At 39.5% G+C, this 17,529-nt stretch overlaps 1 protein-coding gene across 2 annotated transcripts; it reads left to right on the top strand.

Moving 5' to 3' along the window:
* Positions 1-380: 380 nt before the first annotated feature.
* On the top strand, positions 381-8,423 carry stard7 (StAR related lipid transfer domain containing 7). Of its 2 annotated transcripts, XR_013932577.1 has the most exons (9): positions 381-1,287; positions 1,981-2,141; positions 2,342-2,391; positions 4,483-4,593; positions 5,031-5,113; positions 5,258-5,357; positions 5,453-5,537; positions 6,345-7,679; positions 7,762-8,423. XR_013932577.1 is itself a non-coding variant. In XM_080420486.1 (8 exons), the coding sequence occupies exons 1-8, from the start codon at positions 821-823 to the stop codon at positions 6,518-6,520; spliced, it is 1,233 nt and encodes a 410-aa protein (XP_080276612.1). In that variant the 5' UTR covers positions 381-820; the 3' UTR covers positions 6,521-8,423. The 2 variants fall into 2 exon arrangements, 1 of the variants encoding a protein (XP_080276612.1); XM_080420486.1 differs by having other exon boundaries at positions 6,345-8,423.
* The last annotated feature ends 9,106 nt before the right edge of the window (positions 8,424-17,529 follow it).

Below are 17,529 nucleotides of genomic sequence, written 5' to 3'. Positions count from 1 at the left end.
ATTTAGCCAATGAACGAACGGTTTGCTAAATGAAGGCGGGTGCATTGGCTGGCTGGCGTCACGTGTGTTCATGGACAGTATTGCCATGTCCGCTTATTATAAGCGACTTTGGGCTTATTTTTCTGTAACATTGCTCGTAAATATTGGTAGTTGCGGTTTGCGTTTTTTTTTTGGCTTGTTTCTAGTATTTTTGTTTTAACCAGTGTTTCTCAAACATTTTCAAGTCAAGGACCCCCAAATTAATATGTATTTGTCTGAGGACCCCTATCTGAAAATATTTTATGCCAGGGAGTGGGAGGGACCAATGTGTGTAGCCTAGTCGCTTCTTTTGATAGACCTGGCTGCTTGTTTCTCTCACACAACCTGGCAATACTGTTCATGGGACAGGGGGATTGACGAGGTCAAACACCAGTGCGAGTGTGTGTGGCCAACGCGGGGCTATCTAGTGGGACAGCTACAACGAATAAACGTCATATCCGAATATCCAGGTCGATAATTCTAGAAGGTGCAACTAATTGGCTAAAAAATAGTTAGAAAGGTAATTGAGTTGTATTCGTGCACGCGTTAGTATGGTTGTCAGCTAACACTAGCTAGCCACTATGCTGTAGTAGAACGTGTGCTTATACAAAGGCATCTTAAAATTACGGAAGTCGTGACATATTTTGTTGTTACATTTGTGACAGTTGACAGTTCGTAAACCGTACGTCTTGTGGATTATGTAGTATCTCTGCAGAACATCGGTTAGTTACAGCTGCAGCACTTATAGCTCTCATTCCGTGCCCATTTATCTTTTGAAATTACGTAAACGACTATCAGCAACATGTTCCAGTCAATGCCCAGGCGTCCGATTTGTGATATCGGTTCCAAGGCAGTGAGATACCACAACAACACCAACGGTGCGTTAAGGAGGAACGCCAGCAATGGGGAACCCCAAAAAAGGGCCGCATGGCTAGGCAGAAGTATGGGCCTGCTGTTGTCATGGCTCCAGAGAGCAGGTGTGGGCGCGGGGGGCGAGGCAGCTGCGAGGGCGTCTGGTAAGAAGAAGCAGGGCTTGCTGTCCATACTCGCCAACCACTGCAGCTTTGTCACCGGCCAGAGGCTCCGACGGGCCTATCAGATCGGGGAGCTTTACTCCAACCTGTACTCTGAGCGGACCAGGTGGACCCTGGTGGGCAGCCTATGGCGCAGGCTGCACAGAGAGCACGCCCGCTCGGGGAAACTGGTCGCAGCCCTGGCTGGTGTCTTTATGTGGGAGAGTGAAAGGATCCAGGATGAAGAGATTCGGAGGTATGTTGGGGAAAAAAGTTTGATTTTTGTGTTCTGATGATTGTTGGGGGTCCAGTGGTGGAAAAAGTACTCACGTTTTTAGTAAAAAAAATATATCAATAATGCTATGTAGGAATACTCTGTTACAAGTAAAAGTCCAGAATTCAAAATGTACTTGTGTAAAAGTACAAAATAATTGGCATCAAAGTATCCTTAAAGTACCCATTATGCAGAATGTCCCCTTTCACAAGTTTTCAAATGTATACAAATCTTTTGAAAATAGCAGATCTACAAGCTCATAATGCATGGCATCTCGAGCATTGTGAGCTTGTAGGTCGGCTATTTTCAAATGGCCGTAATGTATATAGGGCTGAAGTGGTTAATGTATGTTTTGTAATATCAAATTCTACAAAGTAACTACTGGTAGTAACTTATGTTGTCAAATAACTGTAGTGGAGTAAAAATACTGTATTTGCCTCTGAGATGTAGTGGAGTAAAAGTAGAAGTACTGAAAATTGGAAATACTCCAGTAAAGTAAAAGTACCTCAAAATTGTACTTAAGTACAGTAAATGTGTAGTTACTTTCCACCACTGGAGGTATGTTCAAAAGTAGATCTTTGTGTTCTGATTGTTGGGGGATAAAATGTCTCAAATAGTGTTCTGTGACGAAAAAAATATGTATTAATTTGCTTCCACTTTTGAATTATTTTTAAGATGTGGACTAGAGCTTCAAGCGCTGGAGGCTGTGAAAAAATTAAGCAAGTCGTCATCAGTGGCAGTACAAGTGGAACCTGGCTGGGAAATTGTGATGGAGAAAAAAGACTTCAAAGTGTGGAAGCGGCCAATTCCTAATAGCCACTTGTATGAATACAGAGGTCAGACAACAACTCAACAGTCTCTGTGGCATGTGAAACCTGAATCTTGACATGTGCATGCCATGCAGCTTACTGCTATCTGAGTTATACATGTGCTGCTCTGTTTTCCCAGTCATCTCTTCATGTTCATGTATTGACATGAATGTCAACTGAATGTCAAGTTTCATAAGTATTATGCTTTTCTTTGCATTTTGCTACAGTATTGGGCTCCTACACTGATGTCACACCAAGACAGTTCTTCAATGTTCAGGTACAGTGCTTCTAAATCTTCCTTATATGATTATCAGAAGCTATGAATTACGGAAAGAACGTAAAAATGTAATAAATTAGTGTGCCAGCCAGTGTATCTAGTGATGACTCCTCACCCAAATACAATTGATTGTAGGAATCTGAAGGCCAGTCCACACCAATGCAATTCCTTGCAACATGCAACTACTTGCAACCGTTATCCCCAATGGCAGTTGTAAGGAGTTGCATTGGTGTCGACTGTCGACTGGCCTTAATTGGTGTGGACTGGCCTGTTGCAAGGAGTTGCATTGGAGTACCTTTTAATACTTACAATATTTCAGATTTCTTACTCCACAAATATGTTTGTGCTGTAGACAAGAGACTTGGACTAAAATTGGACTTTCAACTTTTCCTGACAGACTTTTCCTGACTTTCCTGACAGACTTGACATGCTATTTATTTCTGCACATTGCCCCACCACCCTACTCAACCCAGACCCTCCCTTATATAATGTTGGCCAATGGCCATCTGTCCTTGATGTTTGTATGTGTGTGTTGGCCTTCTCCCTACCTCGAGCGTTCAAGAGCCTTGCCTCTTGCCAGGCCGCCCTTTGCAAATAGTAATTTGTTGTGGCCTGCTTGGTTAACTAAAGGTAGTAAATATGACTTGAGACGTGACTTTGACTTGCACTGAAAGACTTAAAAACAACTGTCTTTGATTTTGTTAGTCATGTTTTGTGAGTGTTGTTTCTTGCCTTGTTTTTATATAGCCTAATAGTGTATGCTCTTATTGTAGAGAATACACAATAAGTAATAACTACAAAAACAAATGAATCGTCAGCAACTTATTCTTCGCTCCCAAGTCGATAAGAATTTGTTTTTAAGTGACCTGCCTGGTTGCAGGCGTGTTTACAGTCACAACAACTTTGAATGATAGAGAGAACGAGACAACCAGGTGCTCACCGGAGATGCAAAAGTCAACAAAGTTGAAATATTAAAAGGTGCTCCTGGATCAGACGGGATAAGATGTCAGATTGGAGATCCGAGCACTCAGAGTTAAAAGAGGGAGCAGCCTTTTTTAAACCAACATGTTTCTACCACAAGAGATCTTCATCAGGGCTAAATGAATACAAAACAACAGACTCATTATATAGGGCTGAAAACGGGTGAGACCAGCACGGCAATTAAACACTTAACAAAAGCACATGGGTGCAGCACTTACTACATAGTTATTCCCGTTATTCGTGATGTAAAGAATTACATTTGATTGACATTCCAAGCCTTTAAAGGGATAGTTCATCCCCAAAATGACTTTTTTTCTTTCGATTACACACCCCATGGAGACTTGAATAGTTTTTGTCGCATTCCTAAGCCAATAATTTGATGACCGGCAGCGGCTCCGGTAGCAGACTCAAAGTGTCAACTTTGAGTCTCTTACCGGAGACATTAGCATCTCTCTGCCGGATTCCATGAATTCAAGGCTTCATGGGGTGTGTAATTGATGGAAAACTATCCCTTGAATACAGCAATGCAGCAGAAGCTATTTGTGAAATAATTGTCTAATTCTTTTGTTTGGCGATCACATGCCAATACACTGGCCAAATATTACATAACCACATTTAAAAAAAAGTCACATTTGTCAATGGAATGGGCCTTTAAAGGGATAGCTCATCCCCAAAAGGACTTTTTTTTTATTTTGTCGCATTCCTAAGCCAATAATTTGATGACCGGCAGCGGTTCCGCTAGGAGACACAAAGAGTCTCCTTTGTGTCTCCTACCGGAACCGCTGCCTACCGGTCTGCTGGTCATCAAATTATTGGCTTAGGAATGTGATAAAAACAAAAAAATATCCATGAATTCAACTTAAGTCTCCATGGGGTGACTAATCGATAGGGAAAAAAAGTAATTATTTGGGTGAACTATCCCTTTAAGACTTGACATGATGCCACTTGCCCTGAAAGACTTGGACCTGTCTTGATTGACTTGAGATTTGATTTGGCTTGAAAGACTTAAGCTCTGTGTATAAAGTAACTGTAGAATATAACCCTCTAGGTCTGTGCACATAATGAGTACTATAAACTGCTGTTCTCACGTTTCCCTCCTCCTCCCCCCAGTTGGATACCGAGTACAGGAAGAAGTGGGATGCTCTGGTTATCAAGCTTGAGGTGGTAGACAGAGAGGTCAACACAGGCACCGAAGTTATACACTGGGCCACACACTTCCCTGTAAGTTTCTGTTGCTTATTATTACATTTCACTCAGAGATAAGAGGCCGACTTCATTAAAGTTATGTGTTCATAGTGGCACCCATAGGAATATAACGGTATAGAAAGGATAGTTTCATTTATAGCGTCACTGTGCTTCCATGTCAAACACAGAGGAAATAACCAATCCATGGGGGCATCCAATATGCATTTTGTCCATATAAGATGTGTTGATTATGGTGTCCAATCTGTCCATAGAAATAAGTGTCATCAGGTACCCTAGCAAAGTAGGTGGTTGTCGACAAACACAGAAGTATGGCGCTCATTACCTAAATGCAATCTATACTATTATATATTGGAGCACCCTTGCCTTACATCTGCTAAATGCAATTTGTCCACACACAATTTTACAAGTGATGTCTGTTAAAGAGTTTTGTATTTTATGGCTACCCCTGACAGTATCCCATGTACTCGAGGGACTATGTGTATGTGCGCCGCTATGATGTTGACCTAGAGAACAACCTGATGACCTTGGTATCAAGGTGGGTACCTTTTTACTTATCATTTTTAAAAGAGACAAGTATGGTTTGAATTTGATCCATTTTAAAAAAACGGCATTGTATATTTGTATCTTTGACATGCAGTATATATATTCTGTCACAGTATACATTTTGTTTTTGTTAAAGAGCTGTGCAGCATCCTCGGGTCCCAGAATCTCAGGACTTTGTCAGAGTCAATTCATACGAGTCAAAGATGGTAATCCGTCCTCACAAGTCCTTTGATGAGGTGGGTGATGAATGTTTTAGCACTTGAAGTTTGCTTTACATACAGGTTTGTGTTCTTCAGCTATTGGTGACCTTGTGTTTTTCTTTTCTACACAGAATGGTTTTGATTATCTGCTCACCTACAGCGATGACCCTCAAACTTCCTTTCCTCGTTACTGTGTGAGCTGGATGGTGTCTAGTGGTAAGTTATTTACACTGGTCTAGTTGTCATACAGGATTCATGCGTCCTATGTTAAAAAGGACTACTGTTTTTTTTTAAGGAATCACACGACCAGAGCATTTGGGCTTTTATTTTCGTGGTTTCCTTTAACACATTTTAAATAGTACACACGAACATGCACAACCTCTCGTCAAAATATTCACCATAAAAATAGAAGAAGAAAAAAGTATTTGTGTTTCGCTTGCACTTGATGTAGTTCAAGCGATGGGGGCTTTATGTCCTCTCTCTCTTATGAATACACATTAAACCTAGAAGTACCACCATGTTTCGTGATCTCTAGTATTAATAAGAACAGATTCAAGGTTGACAGATCAAATGTGCACTAAATGCTAATCATAAGAGTTACACATTAGTCCCCTTTCGTCTCATTTGGACTGATGCGTGTTACACTTTCAACCTGCACAATTCTTTCTGTTGGCTGGCTAACAGAAAAATATGTTTCATATATGGTTCTTGCTTTTAACATTAGCTGGCCTTGTAGGTAGTGGTACTAGGTGGTGCTGTTAGTAGTGTGCTTAGTTTTACATTGTTTAATGTTAACTAACTACTAGCTAAGTAGCAGCAGGTGTAACATTATCAGTGCAGGAAATGGGCCATGCTGCTCTGCTTCCGTATGGCAGAAATGCTTTTTTCCATTCCTCCGGACAATAGCAGTTGCACAATAATTCACAGTTCTAATAGGCCTACGTTTCAGCCCACAATCAACGTTTTTTTTCCTTTGACTATATTTAGCACTGGTATTCAAACATTTATACCTCTATCTGGTAGGTATGCCTGACTTTTTGGACAAACTACATGCTGCGGCTTTGAGAGCCAAGAACTTGGAAGTTGGGATCCATGACTACACAGGTGTTACAAAGCCCATCGATGCTACCCGCCAGGGAAGCCAGGAACGCCTCACTGGGGACACTCGCACAGGAGATTCTGGCCAGATCTATGCTTGAGACTAAGGGATCAGTTTGGAAGGGGTTCTCTCTAATTAAACTGTCTCCAAGCTCATGGATTAGTTGTGGTTATGGGGAATATCAAATCAAGTCATAACCTACTTTGAAGATACAAAGACCTGCATCCGCTGATATAGCTATATTGGTCCTGGATAAGTGGTCATAAGAACAGTGGAACCCATTTGTGACAGTATGTGCACCCTTTGTGGGAAAAAAGAGAAGAGACTACTACAAGGAAGTTATTTCACACTGCCCGTCTTGCCACTATTTTTGCTTTGCCAACCGATATCCTGAAGGGTGAGACCTCCCTCCAGCCTCCTTTTACCTAATACTGTAATGACGGCACCAACCAGCAAGACTGAACCTTTTTATTGTAGAGTTGCTTTTGCCAAAGCACTGTTTCTCACATTATGTAGATGTTTATCACAGTACCTTCTTGTTACTCCTATTGAATTAACACTGTAATGTCTGGTGGCAATGTCTCTTACTTTTCAAAGGCCAACTCTGCATGTACCACTAGCAACCTCTGCTGTGGTACATGTGGTCTACATTCTGATTTGAGCTAGCTGAATGTAAAGGTAGTGTCTACTGTGTGATTGGAGCTAGCTGAATGCGCAAAGTAATGCAAGTGGCTGTGACAGCGGCATATATGATTTCTGGACATCGCAAATACATAATTTATCGTTCCCAAATGCCTAATCTTGTGTGCTTTAGACACCTCTCACACGAGCATTACGTACTGTCAATGTAACATTCATCTAACATGGGATACCATACAGAACGTTTCCATAAAGGAGGACAATACTGTATGAACCATCCTCTGCCGGCTATTTCTTTAAATCCGTTATGGATTCCCTGTGAGGAAGTGGACTTACTATGAACTTGTCAATGTCTTGTACACTCGACTTGATATAATTTATCAGTGAGTTGGCAACACTTAAGATTATAGCCCTCCAATTATGGCATCATTATGGTGGTACATAAGATTATGACAGGGTACAGTAATGTAGTACATCAACGTAGAACGACAAAATAATGGGAATAATGGGGTAACACTTGGGTATTTATAAATTATATTTATTTGAATTATAAGCAGCCATTACTATAATGTGTCCTGTCCAGTCAAAAGTAGATACTGTAGGTTATAAGCTGGTTATAAGCTTTTTTTGCCACAGTGATCTGTTCACATCAGAGCAATGGGATTGAAGTTGAAAATTGTTTCCCTGTAAGTTTTAACACAGACTCACTTGTAAAACTACACTGCAGTCTAAGTATTACTTAAATGACTGGTCAACAGATGCCAACATTGCAACAGAGTGATGGGACATAATGGTGTATGGATGGATAGTTGTATACAACTCAATGGAATTATTAACAGAAATATTAAATTGAACTGAAAACATTCAGTTTTGAAATGGAAAGTTTGTCCGCAAGATTGAACCTTAATACCGGCTGGTATACTGACTTTCAGAAAGCAGTTGACTTAAGATCCTCTCTCATGGGTTCCTTCTCTTACAGTATGGGGATGGAAATGTTTTGCTTTTTGGCAATACCCAGATTTCATGCTGTCCGTCCCAAGTTCTCCCAACATATTTGTGTGTTTGTAATTGCCAGGGTTCATCGATGTAAAGTAGGGGTGTGCCGATACACTAATTTCACGAAACGACACGATACGATATTGGGCACACAACTTCGATACGATACGCACTTTCTTATTATGAAAATATATGGGGAGGAAAAAAAGCAAATGCAAACAAATATTTCAGTTTTTGCATTATTCTGACATAAAAACTTGTAGCTTTTCAGCTTCCACTAGCCGTTTTGAATCCAAATAGGGCAATAGTGTGACACCTGACCCGTAACAACAACATGTTGTCCCGTGACAACAACATGTTGTCACCCTTTTCACCTCGGGGCTGTTTTCATGCCTCCTTATTATTATTGTAAAAAAAAAAATATATATATATATATATATATATATATATATATATATATATATATATTTTTTTTTTTTTTCTCTCCAAAACGATACTTATCGTCACGAAAACGTATCGCGATATATCGCGGGACGATATATCGGCACACCCCTAATGTAAAGCCTTCCGATAACCAGATAGATAACCAGTCCCTCACCATTTTAGGGGCATAGTGTCTTATGGCAACCAAATAAACCTCAAATAACAATAAAATGGTACTAATGCGCTTGGCTTTTTGATTTTTCCAGCAATGGAATCTGACCTCACTTGCTGATAAATGAACGCCCTTTCATAGAAACTTATAGCACTTGAGCAATCTCATAAAACCTTGTGGAATTGCATTTGCTAAAGTTGTCCTACCTCAGCTCAGTCCCCCCCCCCCCCTTTCAGAGCTCAGCTGTGATTGGTTGATGACTACCCTGATGTTCACAAACCAGCCACAGTCTAATATAGACATGGCTTCCCTGTGCAATTGAAAAGGCTTTAAGACGGCTAAATTGATGGCTTGAATCCCCCTACATATAATAGCCTACATCTTAGAATGTCATTGCTTCACTGTAGTGATGGAATTGCTTTGTTTCATCCTTTCACATTGGGCTACCGTGATATGCATTGTCTTGAATGCCTACAGATCACCAATGATGTGCTAACATGCCAATGTGAGCTTTGTGTGCTGATGTTGCAAGGTGTATTTGGCGTAGTTAGCGTCAGCGGAGCGGTGTGGTTCGCTGTATGCACGTGGGATCTGTGATTGGTCTACTTTTTTACAGGTGGACATTCAAGTGATCTACGTTTGTGAGGATATACAGACAAGACGAACCCTGCTCTAGACAGCTGGCCCCTTAAGTGCCATGCCGTTAAAAATAATACATTAAATTTTAATGTATTATTATTCTGTAATGATTAAACTGTTGCAACAGACTGCACTATAGTTTACACTGCTGGAATACTAGGCATTTTCGTTTCCTGTATTATGGTACCTGTATGTTTATCCTACAGTAATGCTTGTTGTTCGTAACATTTCCCATCTGCAACATTTTCCAATTTTTTTTTGTTTGTTTTTGAGTGTAGGTCCTAGTAGTATGTAACTAAACATACTTGTTGCTGTTCTAAATAAGAGTTGGCTGGGTATTAATGAATGTTGTGATATTACACATGGGTTGTAACAGCCTAATGGACTACACCAGTGGTGTCCAAACTTTTTTCAAAGGGGGCCAAATTAGAAAATATGAAAACACCCAAGGGCCAGCTTGTGCGCGAAAATTTTCGGTTATAGGCGGATTTTGGGGGCGAAAACGTGGGCGTTTTTGGGCGTTTTATTGTTACTTTATTTCGGTTTTAGGGTTAAGCAACAGCTAGAGAAGGTGCTGCCATCCTAAGGCGAAGGAGGAAAATGCAACTTTCACTTTTATAAATATTTTTATTTTTTTGAAGGTGCAGGCGGGCCGTTCATAATACAATTAAGGAATGAAGCCAAGGGCCGTATATAAAATGTGTCCTCGGGTCGCAAATGGCCCGCGGGCCGGACTTTGGACACCACTGGACTACACTGTTTACAGCCTGACAATCTGACAAAGTGTCGTGACATCCTTTTTTGTTTGTGTTTGTAGAAAACGAACTAAAATTAGAGGGTGAATTTGTACATCTTAATTGCATGGACTTCGATAAAATGTCCTTAAAAAATATATAATTGCTAATAAAGTCAATAGAAGGATCCTACACAAGTATTACATATTAGTTAATAATATATCCCTGTCATGTCTAAAATATGTTGACTTAATATCTTCAGTGAATAAAGTGTTCCTACTTTTGTAAAGAAAAAGCCATTCTTACCTTGGAGACGGATTCGATTTCTCTGCAGTGTTTCCGGCTTGGCAGGACATTCAGTGAACACCATGTTCGTGAATGAGAAACTGTGTCTATATTCTCTCACTGAACTAGCAACTCCAACAGGTTGGTCAGGGCGCCTGTTGACCAGGGAGCAAAACTTGGAGGGATAGTGTGTTCCTCTGTATGCAATGTACAGGTGAAACTCCTCACTTGTGACTGGTGACTACATGTGCATTGGAGGAAACATGGTTGGCCACACCTTCCCCAGACCAACATGAGAGGTTGGCAGTGAAGGGGAATATATAAGTATGGGGGAATTGGCAATGACTAAATTCGGCAGAAAAGAAAAACATCTTGGTAACAGTAAGGTGTGGTTATGGTGGAAGGGTATGCTATGTTTGAGAATTTTCAGCTTCAGGCAGTGCATTCTGGTGTGCCCTTTGTCACTTACAGACGTAGTTTGCCACCTGCAGTAGTGAAGTTTTTGTCCAAATACATTTTGAGTTAGCAGTATAATGTGATTACCAAAACTAATGTTGATCGCATTACAAATAGCATAATTATTGTATAGAAACTGATTAACTATGAGTTGGAGCACTTCTATGTGATTTACAGAAATGTTGAAATGGAACAACTAATAAGTTCAATAAACCAATTTCAATTTTATCTTGGTATTTTTGTGTTTATACTTAAGGCTTTCAGTGACTACTGGCTTTCAGTGACTACTTACAGTTGTACCCATACACAGTGATAAGTGGAAGTGGTGCAAGTACCAGTGCAAGACAGTGGCTATATTCTAGTCTAAATGGCTAATCTGTACAACCTCCTCTGTGTTGAGATGCATGGGGAAGTGATCAAAAGTGGCATCTGCTTGGAACCCTACCAGGTCTTTGCCTAACTGGCTACCAATACATTTGTTACTGTTAAATTGTCTTAATTACATTTAAAATAAGTGTTAAATAATACATTCTGATAGTAATCATTTATATATTATATAGAGTGTTTGTCCAGTAATGAGTTTCCCTGTCTCTCCAGCTCTTTAGTTAACAGAAAATGCATTTTCAGGTTGGGATACCAATTCTATCCAATCAGGAGAGAGAACTCAGACGATACAGAATGAACAAGTGAAATTTGATGACACAAAGAAATGAGCAGACAAAATTGGAACACTATGAAGTGTAAGCTGATAAATGGGTACTCTCTCCTGATTGGCTGAAATTTGGCCACCCACCTGAAAATGTATTTTCTGTTTATTAAATAACTGGCAATGATTACTATCAGAATATAGTGCTTTAACCTTTTAACAAAAAACATTTAGGTATAACCCAACAAATATCACTTAACCTTCTAGTACTTTGTGCCATGGTTTGATCACTTTGGTTATTTCCAGGTTACTGGTAACTTTGAGATCAATGTGAGTCTTTGCCAACCTTCAATGAATATGATGGACCTATTTGTATGGTCGTCTTCTTGGGTTTCCTGTACTAATAACTGCCTGATTTGTATGTATGTATCCAGGCCAGCACCATATCATTTGCATTAAGGATGTTCTGTCTGGCTCCGATCTAGGAAAAATGGGCAACACCCAAGTCTAGGGCTAAAGATATCTGATTGGAAACTCAAATGGGAGGTTTTCAATACAACCATTATCATTTTCATGTATAGTAGGTTACACCTGCATTTAAGACAAAGCTGAGATAATTACCATGGTTTCCATAGTGTATTATGACTTAACTCATTCTGATAAAACCCTACTACTAGTCTATTTTTGGGCGGTGAAACCGCCCCTATAAGTGAGATTTGGAAAAATGTACATTTTCCTGCGCTGTGATCTGGGCCCAGGAAATTTGTACAATTATCCTGCGCTGTGATTGGCCAATCACAGTCTATTCAGGACTGTGATTGGCCAGTGTCACATGACACATGTGCATAGCCCTATATAAGAAACCATAACTTGAAAAAAAACAAATATTTGTTTTTTTCAAGTTATGGTTTCGTCCATCATAAAGAGTGTTTCAATAAATGTATTTATCTTTTGTACATGATTGGTTGACTCCATTCAGTATTGTGATTAGCTAGCAAGACACCGCCCACTTCACACAGGGTGTGATTTTTTAAACACTGACACAAATTCACTGCTGGCAAGGTTATATTGTTAAGACAAAGGTGGAATGCTGTCAGAGTTGTCAGTACTCCAGTGTTAAGACGGTTTGTGAAAAGACAGTTCTTCATCACTACCCTTATTCGTCAGCCCATCCGTTAAACTCTGATGGACTGTTCATAATCGTTTTAAGAGAACTGGTTACTAAACCAATGTCAACAGTTGTGTATGTATTTATTTTTTAAATAATTCTGAAGAGAAAAAAATCTCTCAGTAATGATTATATGTACATGGGTATGCACAACATAGAACCAAGAGAATTATATAATTTGATAACATCTAGAACAGAATCTTAAACCCCATCAGTTTATACATATTGGGCATGGTCCAGTGTCATTATGATTTAGATAACACAGTGTGTCCCACATTCTTAATTGAGTCAAATAGTTGTAGCATGTGACCTCTACAGGCTGAAATGAAAAGCCATAGTTAAAAGCCACTGACCACTTAGTATAATTGATCATATCCACAAATCTGCCATTTTGAAACTAGCCAGCTTGCAGAAGATAACACGGCTTCATTTGTATGAAACTCATAAACCCCTCAAGCCTCATCAATCTCCCTGACTTGTTTTGTTTCATTCTTGCCCTTAATTAAAGAGAATATATTCATTGGTGCTAGACAGCCACACAGGATATTCAGATAATATTTATTAGGGCCCAGAATCAATGAAATGGTCATATGTTATATCATGAGACAAAAATGAAATTAAACATATCAGTCACAAATATTGAACGAGAACATATTCTGTGTTAAGTTACAGACATCTTAAGAGAATCAAGATTATCTTTTTTTAATGGTTTGCTATGACTTTGAAGTTGCACATTGAAGTTGGTGCTGACTGCTGAGACAAAAAAAACTAAGTGTATAGCCAAAAGGAAACTTAGATGACAACTTAATTAGTCATGCTCCCAGGTTTAATTAAATAAACATTTCAATCATACAAGGGATGTTTGTCAGGCCATACAAACAGGTGTGTTGCAAGTTTTATATAAACAATAATTTAATAATATAATTATATAACAAGACCAATCAAAAATAACATCGTTCCATAAACATTTACAATATTTCCAAACAAAGTAATTAATCCATCCATACATCATTGTCCACTATTTCATATCTGTTTTGGAGCTTCAGACTACATAAAGACAGACTACTTCAGACTATGGCAGAATTCACATTTCATATGTATAGAAAGGGGAAGAAAACCTTCATTTAGACCAGTTGGTGGTTCCCAATATACAGTAACCCACTCCTCAAAAGGAGATTTTCAACGTACATTTCTAATGGTCAGTTGTGACCTTCAGTACTACAACTGCATCCACAATCTCTACCATCCTGACCTTTCTCTAAAGACTGTAATATTCTGCTTTATTTATTTGGTACATATTGGTTTTGTGCTCTGATTAGATGAGTAAACAATTGGCCTGGATAAAGGTCATCTGAGTTTTCTATATAAAGTACAGCATTGGCATTGGGTTGATAAGATCAAAAGGCAGATAACATCGATAAGCAGGGTAGGTAAGTTAGAAGAAGAATGCTCACAAGCCTCCAAGGTGCTTGGCATAACCATGAACAGAAGATGCACTGCATGGTTAGATCAAGCACAATGGCGTCCTGGGCAAAGCACAGAGCTCTGAGATCATATTGGATCCTGCTTAGTCAGGCAGCTCATCCAGTTTTTTTTTTTTGCATAAACAGAGGGATGAAGAAACTTGTTTTAAAGCTGTAAAACAAAAATGTCGTCTTTCGTGGTTTTGTTTGACACAAATTTAACGAGTATGGTCAAAAAAGCATAAAGAAAATCACACATGACAATACTTCAAAAGAAATACACAGTAGCTGGTATATTATAAGATGACTTTGTTATCCAGAGTTTGCCCAGTAGTAAAAAAATCCTCACAACTTTCATTAGTAGCCCAATGTGAGAGTTGGTGTAAGTCCATAGGTGTGAAGGAGGAGTTATCGCAGTGTGGTCGCTTTACACTGGAGAAGTGTTCGCCATACAGTGCGGCTAGGACCATTTGCAAAATAAAAAAAGGATTAGTCATAGGTCACTCTCACTGCGGAAAAATAGGCACCACCCTTCCTGCGCACAAACTGCGTCAAACCCCGCCCTCTCGTCTTTCGCACCCTATTTTGCTAGACGCGTTCGTATTAAGAAATAAAGAGTTGGTCAGTTTTATCATGCAAATAATAGAATATTCAAAATTCTGATGGAATGGTTTCACTCGAGCCATAAGGATGGACTTCTTGATCAAATTAGTACACCATCAGTGCATTGGGCATTTTTCCCCAACCAATCAATGGAAATAGAATTTCGGTGATATAATGGTTGTCTTATTGAAAACCCAGAGATTCTTAGAGAATACAGTTGCCCACTATTTTTCTTCTAATAGCCTCGCAAAAAGAGTCTTTGTGTCTAATCACTCAAACGGACTAAAGAATAACAGTTAAATCTATATTACTGTAGTCCATCTTTTAAGATTTGAGATCTAATTTGAACAGAGACAAAACCATTCCTGACATCCTTCTCCTAACCCTGTTAACGGTCACTGGACTCAATGTCAAGAGTCAGGATGCTCTCAGTTGAAAGAGCCATAAGGGAAGTCCCTTGAAAAGGTTTGGCAATCTTGTTACTGCCACTCATTTCTAGATCCCCCAGGGACATCTTGCTAAAATTAGAAGGCATGGTGTGATAATCAACTTAAGTCTTTGGCAACTGAGCCACTTTGTGGGATGAATTAGATAAATATGCATATACCACACAAAGGAAGTCTAGATTTGTTGTGGCACAAAGGGATTAATGGATTATTAGTGGTACAAAAATGGAATGGTGAAAATGGACAGTTTTGTTTTTGGGGGTAATGGGGATGTTTCAGGATGATGCATGAACTGATAGAATGGTATTATGGGTTTTGCACATGGACACATGGTTATGCTCTCTTACCTCGGTTTCGTTCGTTTTTTGATGGACCTCCAAAACTTGAAGCTTGTATTTTTAGCTCACGCTCAAACGTGTACATCTTACCATTTATTACACCCTCCAGATCAGTCAGATGAAGGATCACATCAGAATCCTTCAGATCGCTGGGATACTTCGTCCGCTGGTCTAAAAGGTGCCTGACTGAAAAAAAAACTCCAATACGTTCAACCAAAATTTGGTTGACAGATATTGGAGGAGTTTTTACATGTTCCTGTGACTAAGAAACACATACCATCCCAAGAAAGCATTAATTTAAAGACACATTTGAACCATACCTTAATTCAGTCTATGACACACTCCAACTGGTGTCTTTGGAAAGTCACTTCCACACACCTAGTCTCTCCAGACAGAAACTAGACTTGGTGCGATGTGTGCACCATGGTGGAGCAGATTCAAAAGTGGTGAAAAAGAGTGGATGCTCTGAGCTTCTTCTCGGGGATCCACCGGCGTCCTCTATTTGAGACAGACTGTCCTGACTGCGTCTTCTCCGGAACCCTCAAAGTCTCTACCCTCCGCCCCTCTTTCAAGTTAGGAGGGGGTTGGTCATTCTTGGGATAGGTGGACAGGCAAGAAGTACTTTGACTGGGTGGGATTGGCCTCAGGTTTGGGGCGGGGGGGTTCTGGTTCCGCATTTCATAAATATTAATACAGAGTCCTCCCTCTCCAAAGCGGCAGATTCTTTAATTTCGTTAGAGGGGGAAGTGCTTTATTCACTTAATGGCTTTTATTAGTGTGCGGTCTTCAACTCTTTCATTAGCTAAAGTGCTGCTATAATTTACAGGGGGAAAGGAGGTGGGGGAGAGGCGGGGCCTGAGCAGTGTCGGTCCTGTTGCCACTGGACATACATACAGTACACTACTCTCAACCACTGCAGCTTTTCCTGAAATCAGGCATTCTGTCTCAAAGAGAACTGCAGACTATTGCATCAAATACATAGTAGATAGCATCCTCTTACCATTATAGTGTTGAGGTAAGTGCTGACAGTGTGTCGTCTTTCTTCCACTCTTATGATTAACTAAAATGATTGCAAATGGAAATCAAATTAGATACATTTGTATATAAATAGAAATGCAGGGTAGAAATATTAACAACTATTAACTACATACAATTAAGGAGCCAATGAGCATAAATGTTCATCCGATGTTTGCAGCAATAAAAAAAGTTATTTAAAAATGTTCTGACTCAACACACTGAACAACATGTATTTTTTAGTTATATCTCTGCTGGAAATGCAGATATGGTATCCCCGCATAATTGTACGCATAACAGCTTATAGCCTATGGTCTATTTATTTTCATTTACTGTAAAGTACAGGTCATCACTGATCAATTTTACCATTGTGGCTGATATTCTATGAAACACATTTTCTTTTGCCCATGGGTCACTCTACTCATGTCCATATCTATTTGACTATATTAGATGGGTTAGGGTTAATATGACTTCTTTTCAATATTACACTATAGGTTGTCATATCTGATGGAGTGTCAGCATAAAAACGTGCCACATGAGCACCCTATTAATTGCAATGCTGTTTAAATAAATCCTTACGACCTTCAGATAGCATTATATGGCTTGCAATATTGTATCTATGCTATGTATTCTGTATACATATAAAATTGTATATTGCATACTTTTTCTGTTTTGGCTTGATAAAACACTTTGCATTGAAATTCCCAGCCTTACAACATATATCTCCTTCATGTATGGCGGTGCCCTCTGGAATGACTGACCAATATTGAGTAATCGGACACAAAATGACGTACAAAATACGTTTACTACAGCAGGTTACAACACAGACACAGATAACACAGCCATCCTAGTTCGGACCAAAGATTCATGACGAGATGAAACCGTTATAAGACCGATTTAAACTTGGACGCATGGCGGTGTCGTGGGGGGGACACAAATAGCTTATCTACACGCTCACAAAGCCTTGTATCCAAGCTTGTAGATCTTATATTTCTGGTGCTGAACTATGTCGTACAACGGGAGATAAACGGAAGCATTACAACGTTGCAGAGAAAAATCGCAGTGGTCTGAATTACCCTTAAAGCCC

This window comes from Gymnoscopelus braueri, assembly GCF_963280865.1.
Source record: "Gymnoscopelus braueri genome assembly, chromosome: 22".
Taxonomy (NCBI): Eukaryota; Metazoa; Chordata; class Actinopteri; order Myctophiformes; family Myctophidae; genus Gymnoscopelus; species Gymnoscopelus braueri.
This window is presented reverse-complemented; position numbering and strand designations above follow the sequence as displayed.

Bases quoted from the DNA above. Each gene is read 5' to 3' on its own strand.
- stard7 (XM_080420486.1), top strand. From the start codon at position 821: ATGTTCCAGTCAATGCCCAGGCGTCCGATTTGTGATATCGGTTCCAAG. The intron at 2,392-4,482 runs GTACAGTGCTTC...TCCTCCCCCCAG, and splicing joins GACAGTTCTTCAATGTTCAG to TTGGATACCGAGTACAGGAA. The intron at 5,358-5,452 runs GTGGGTGATGAA...TTTTCTACACAG, and splicing joins CTCACAAGTCCTTTGATGAG to AATGGTTTTGATTATCTGCT.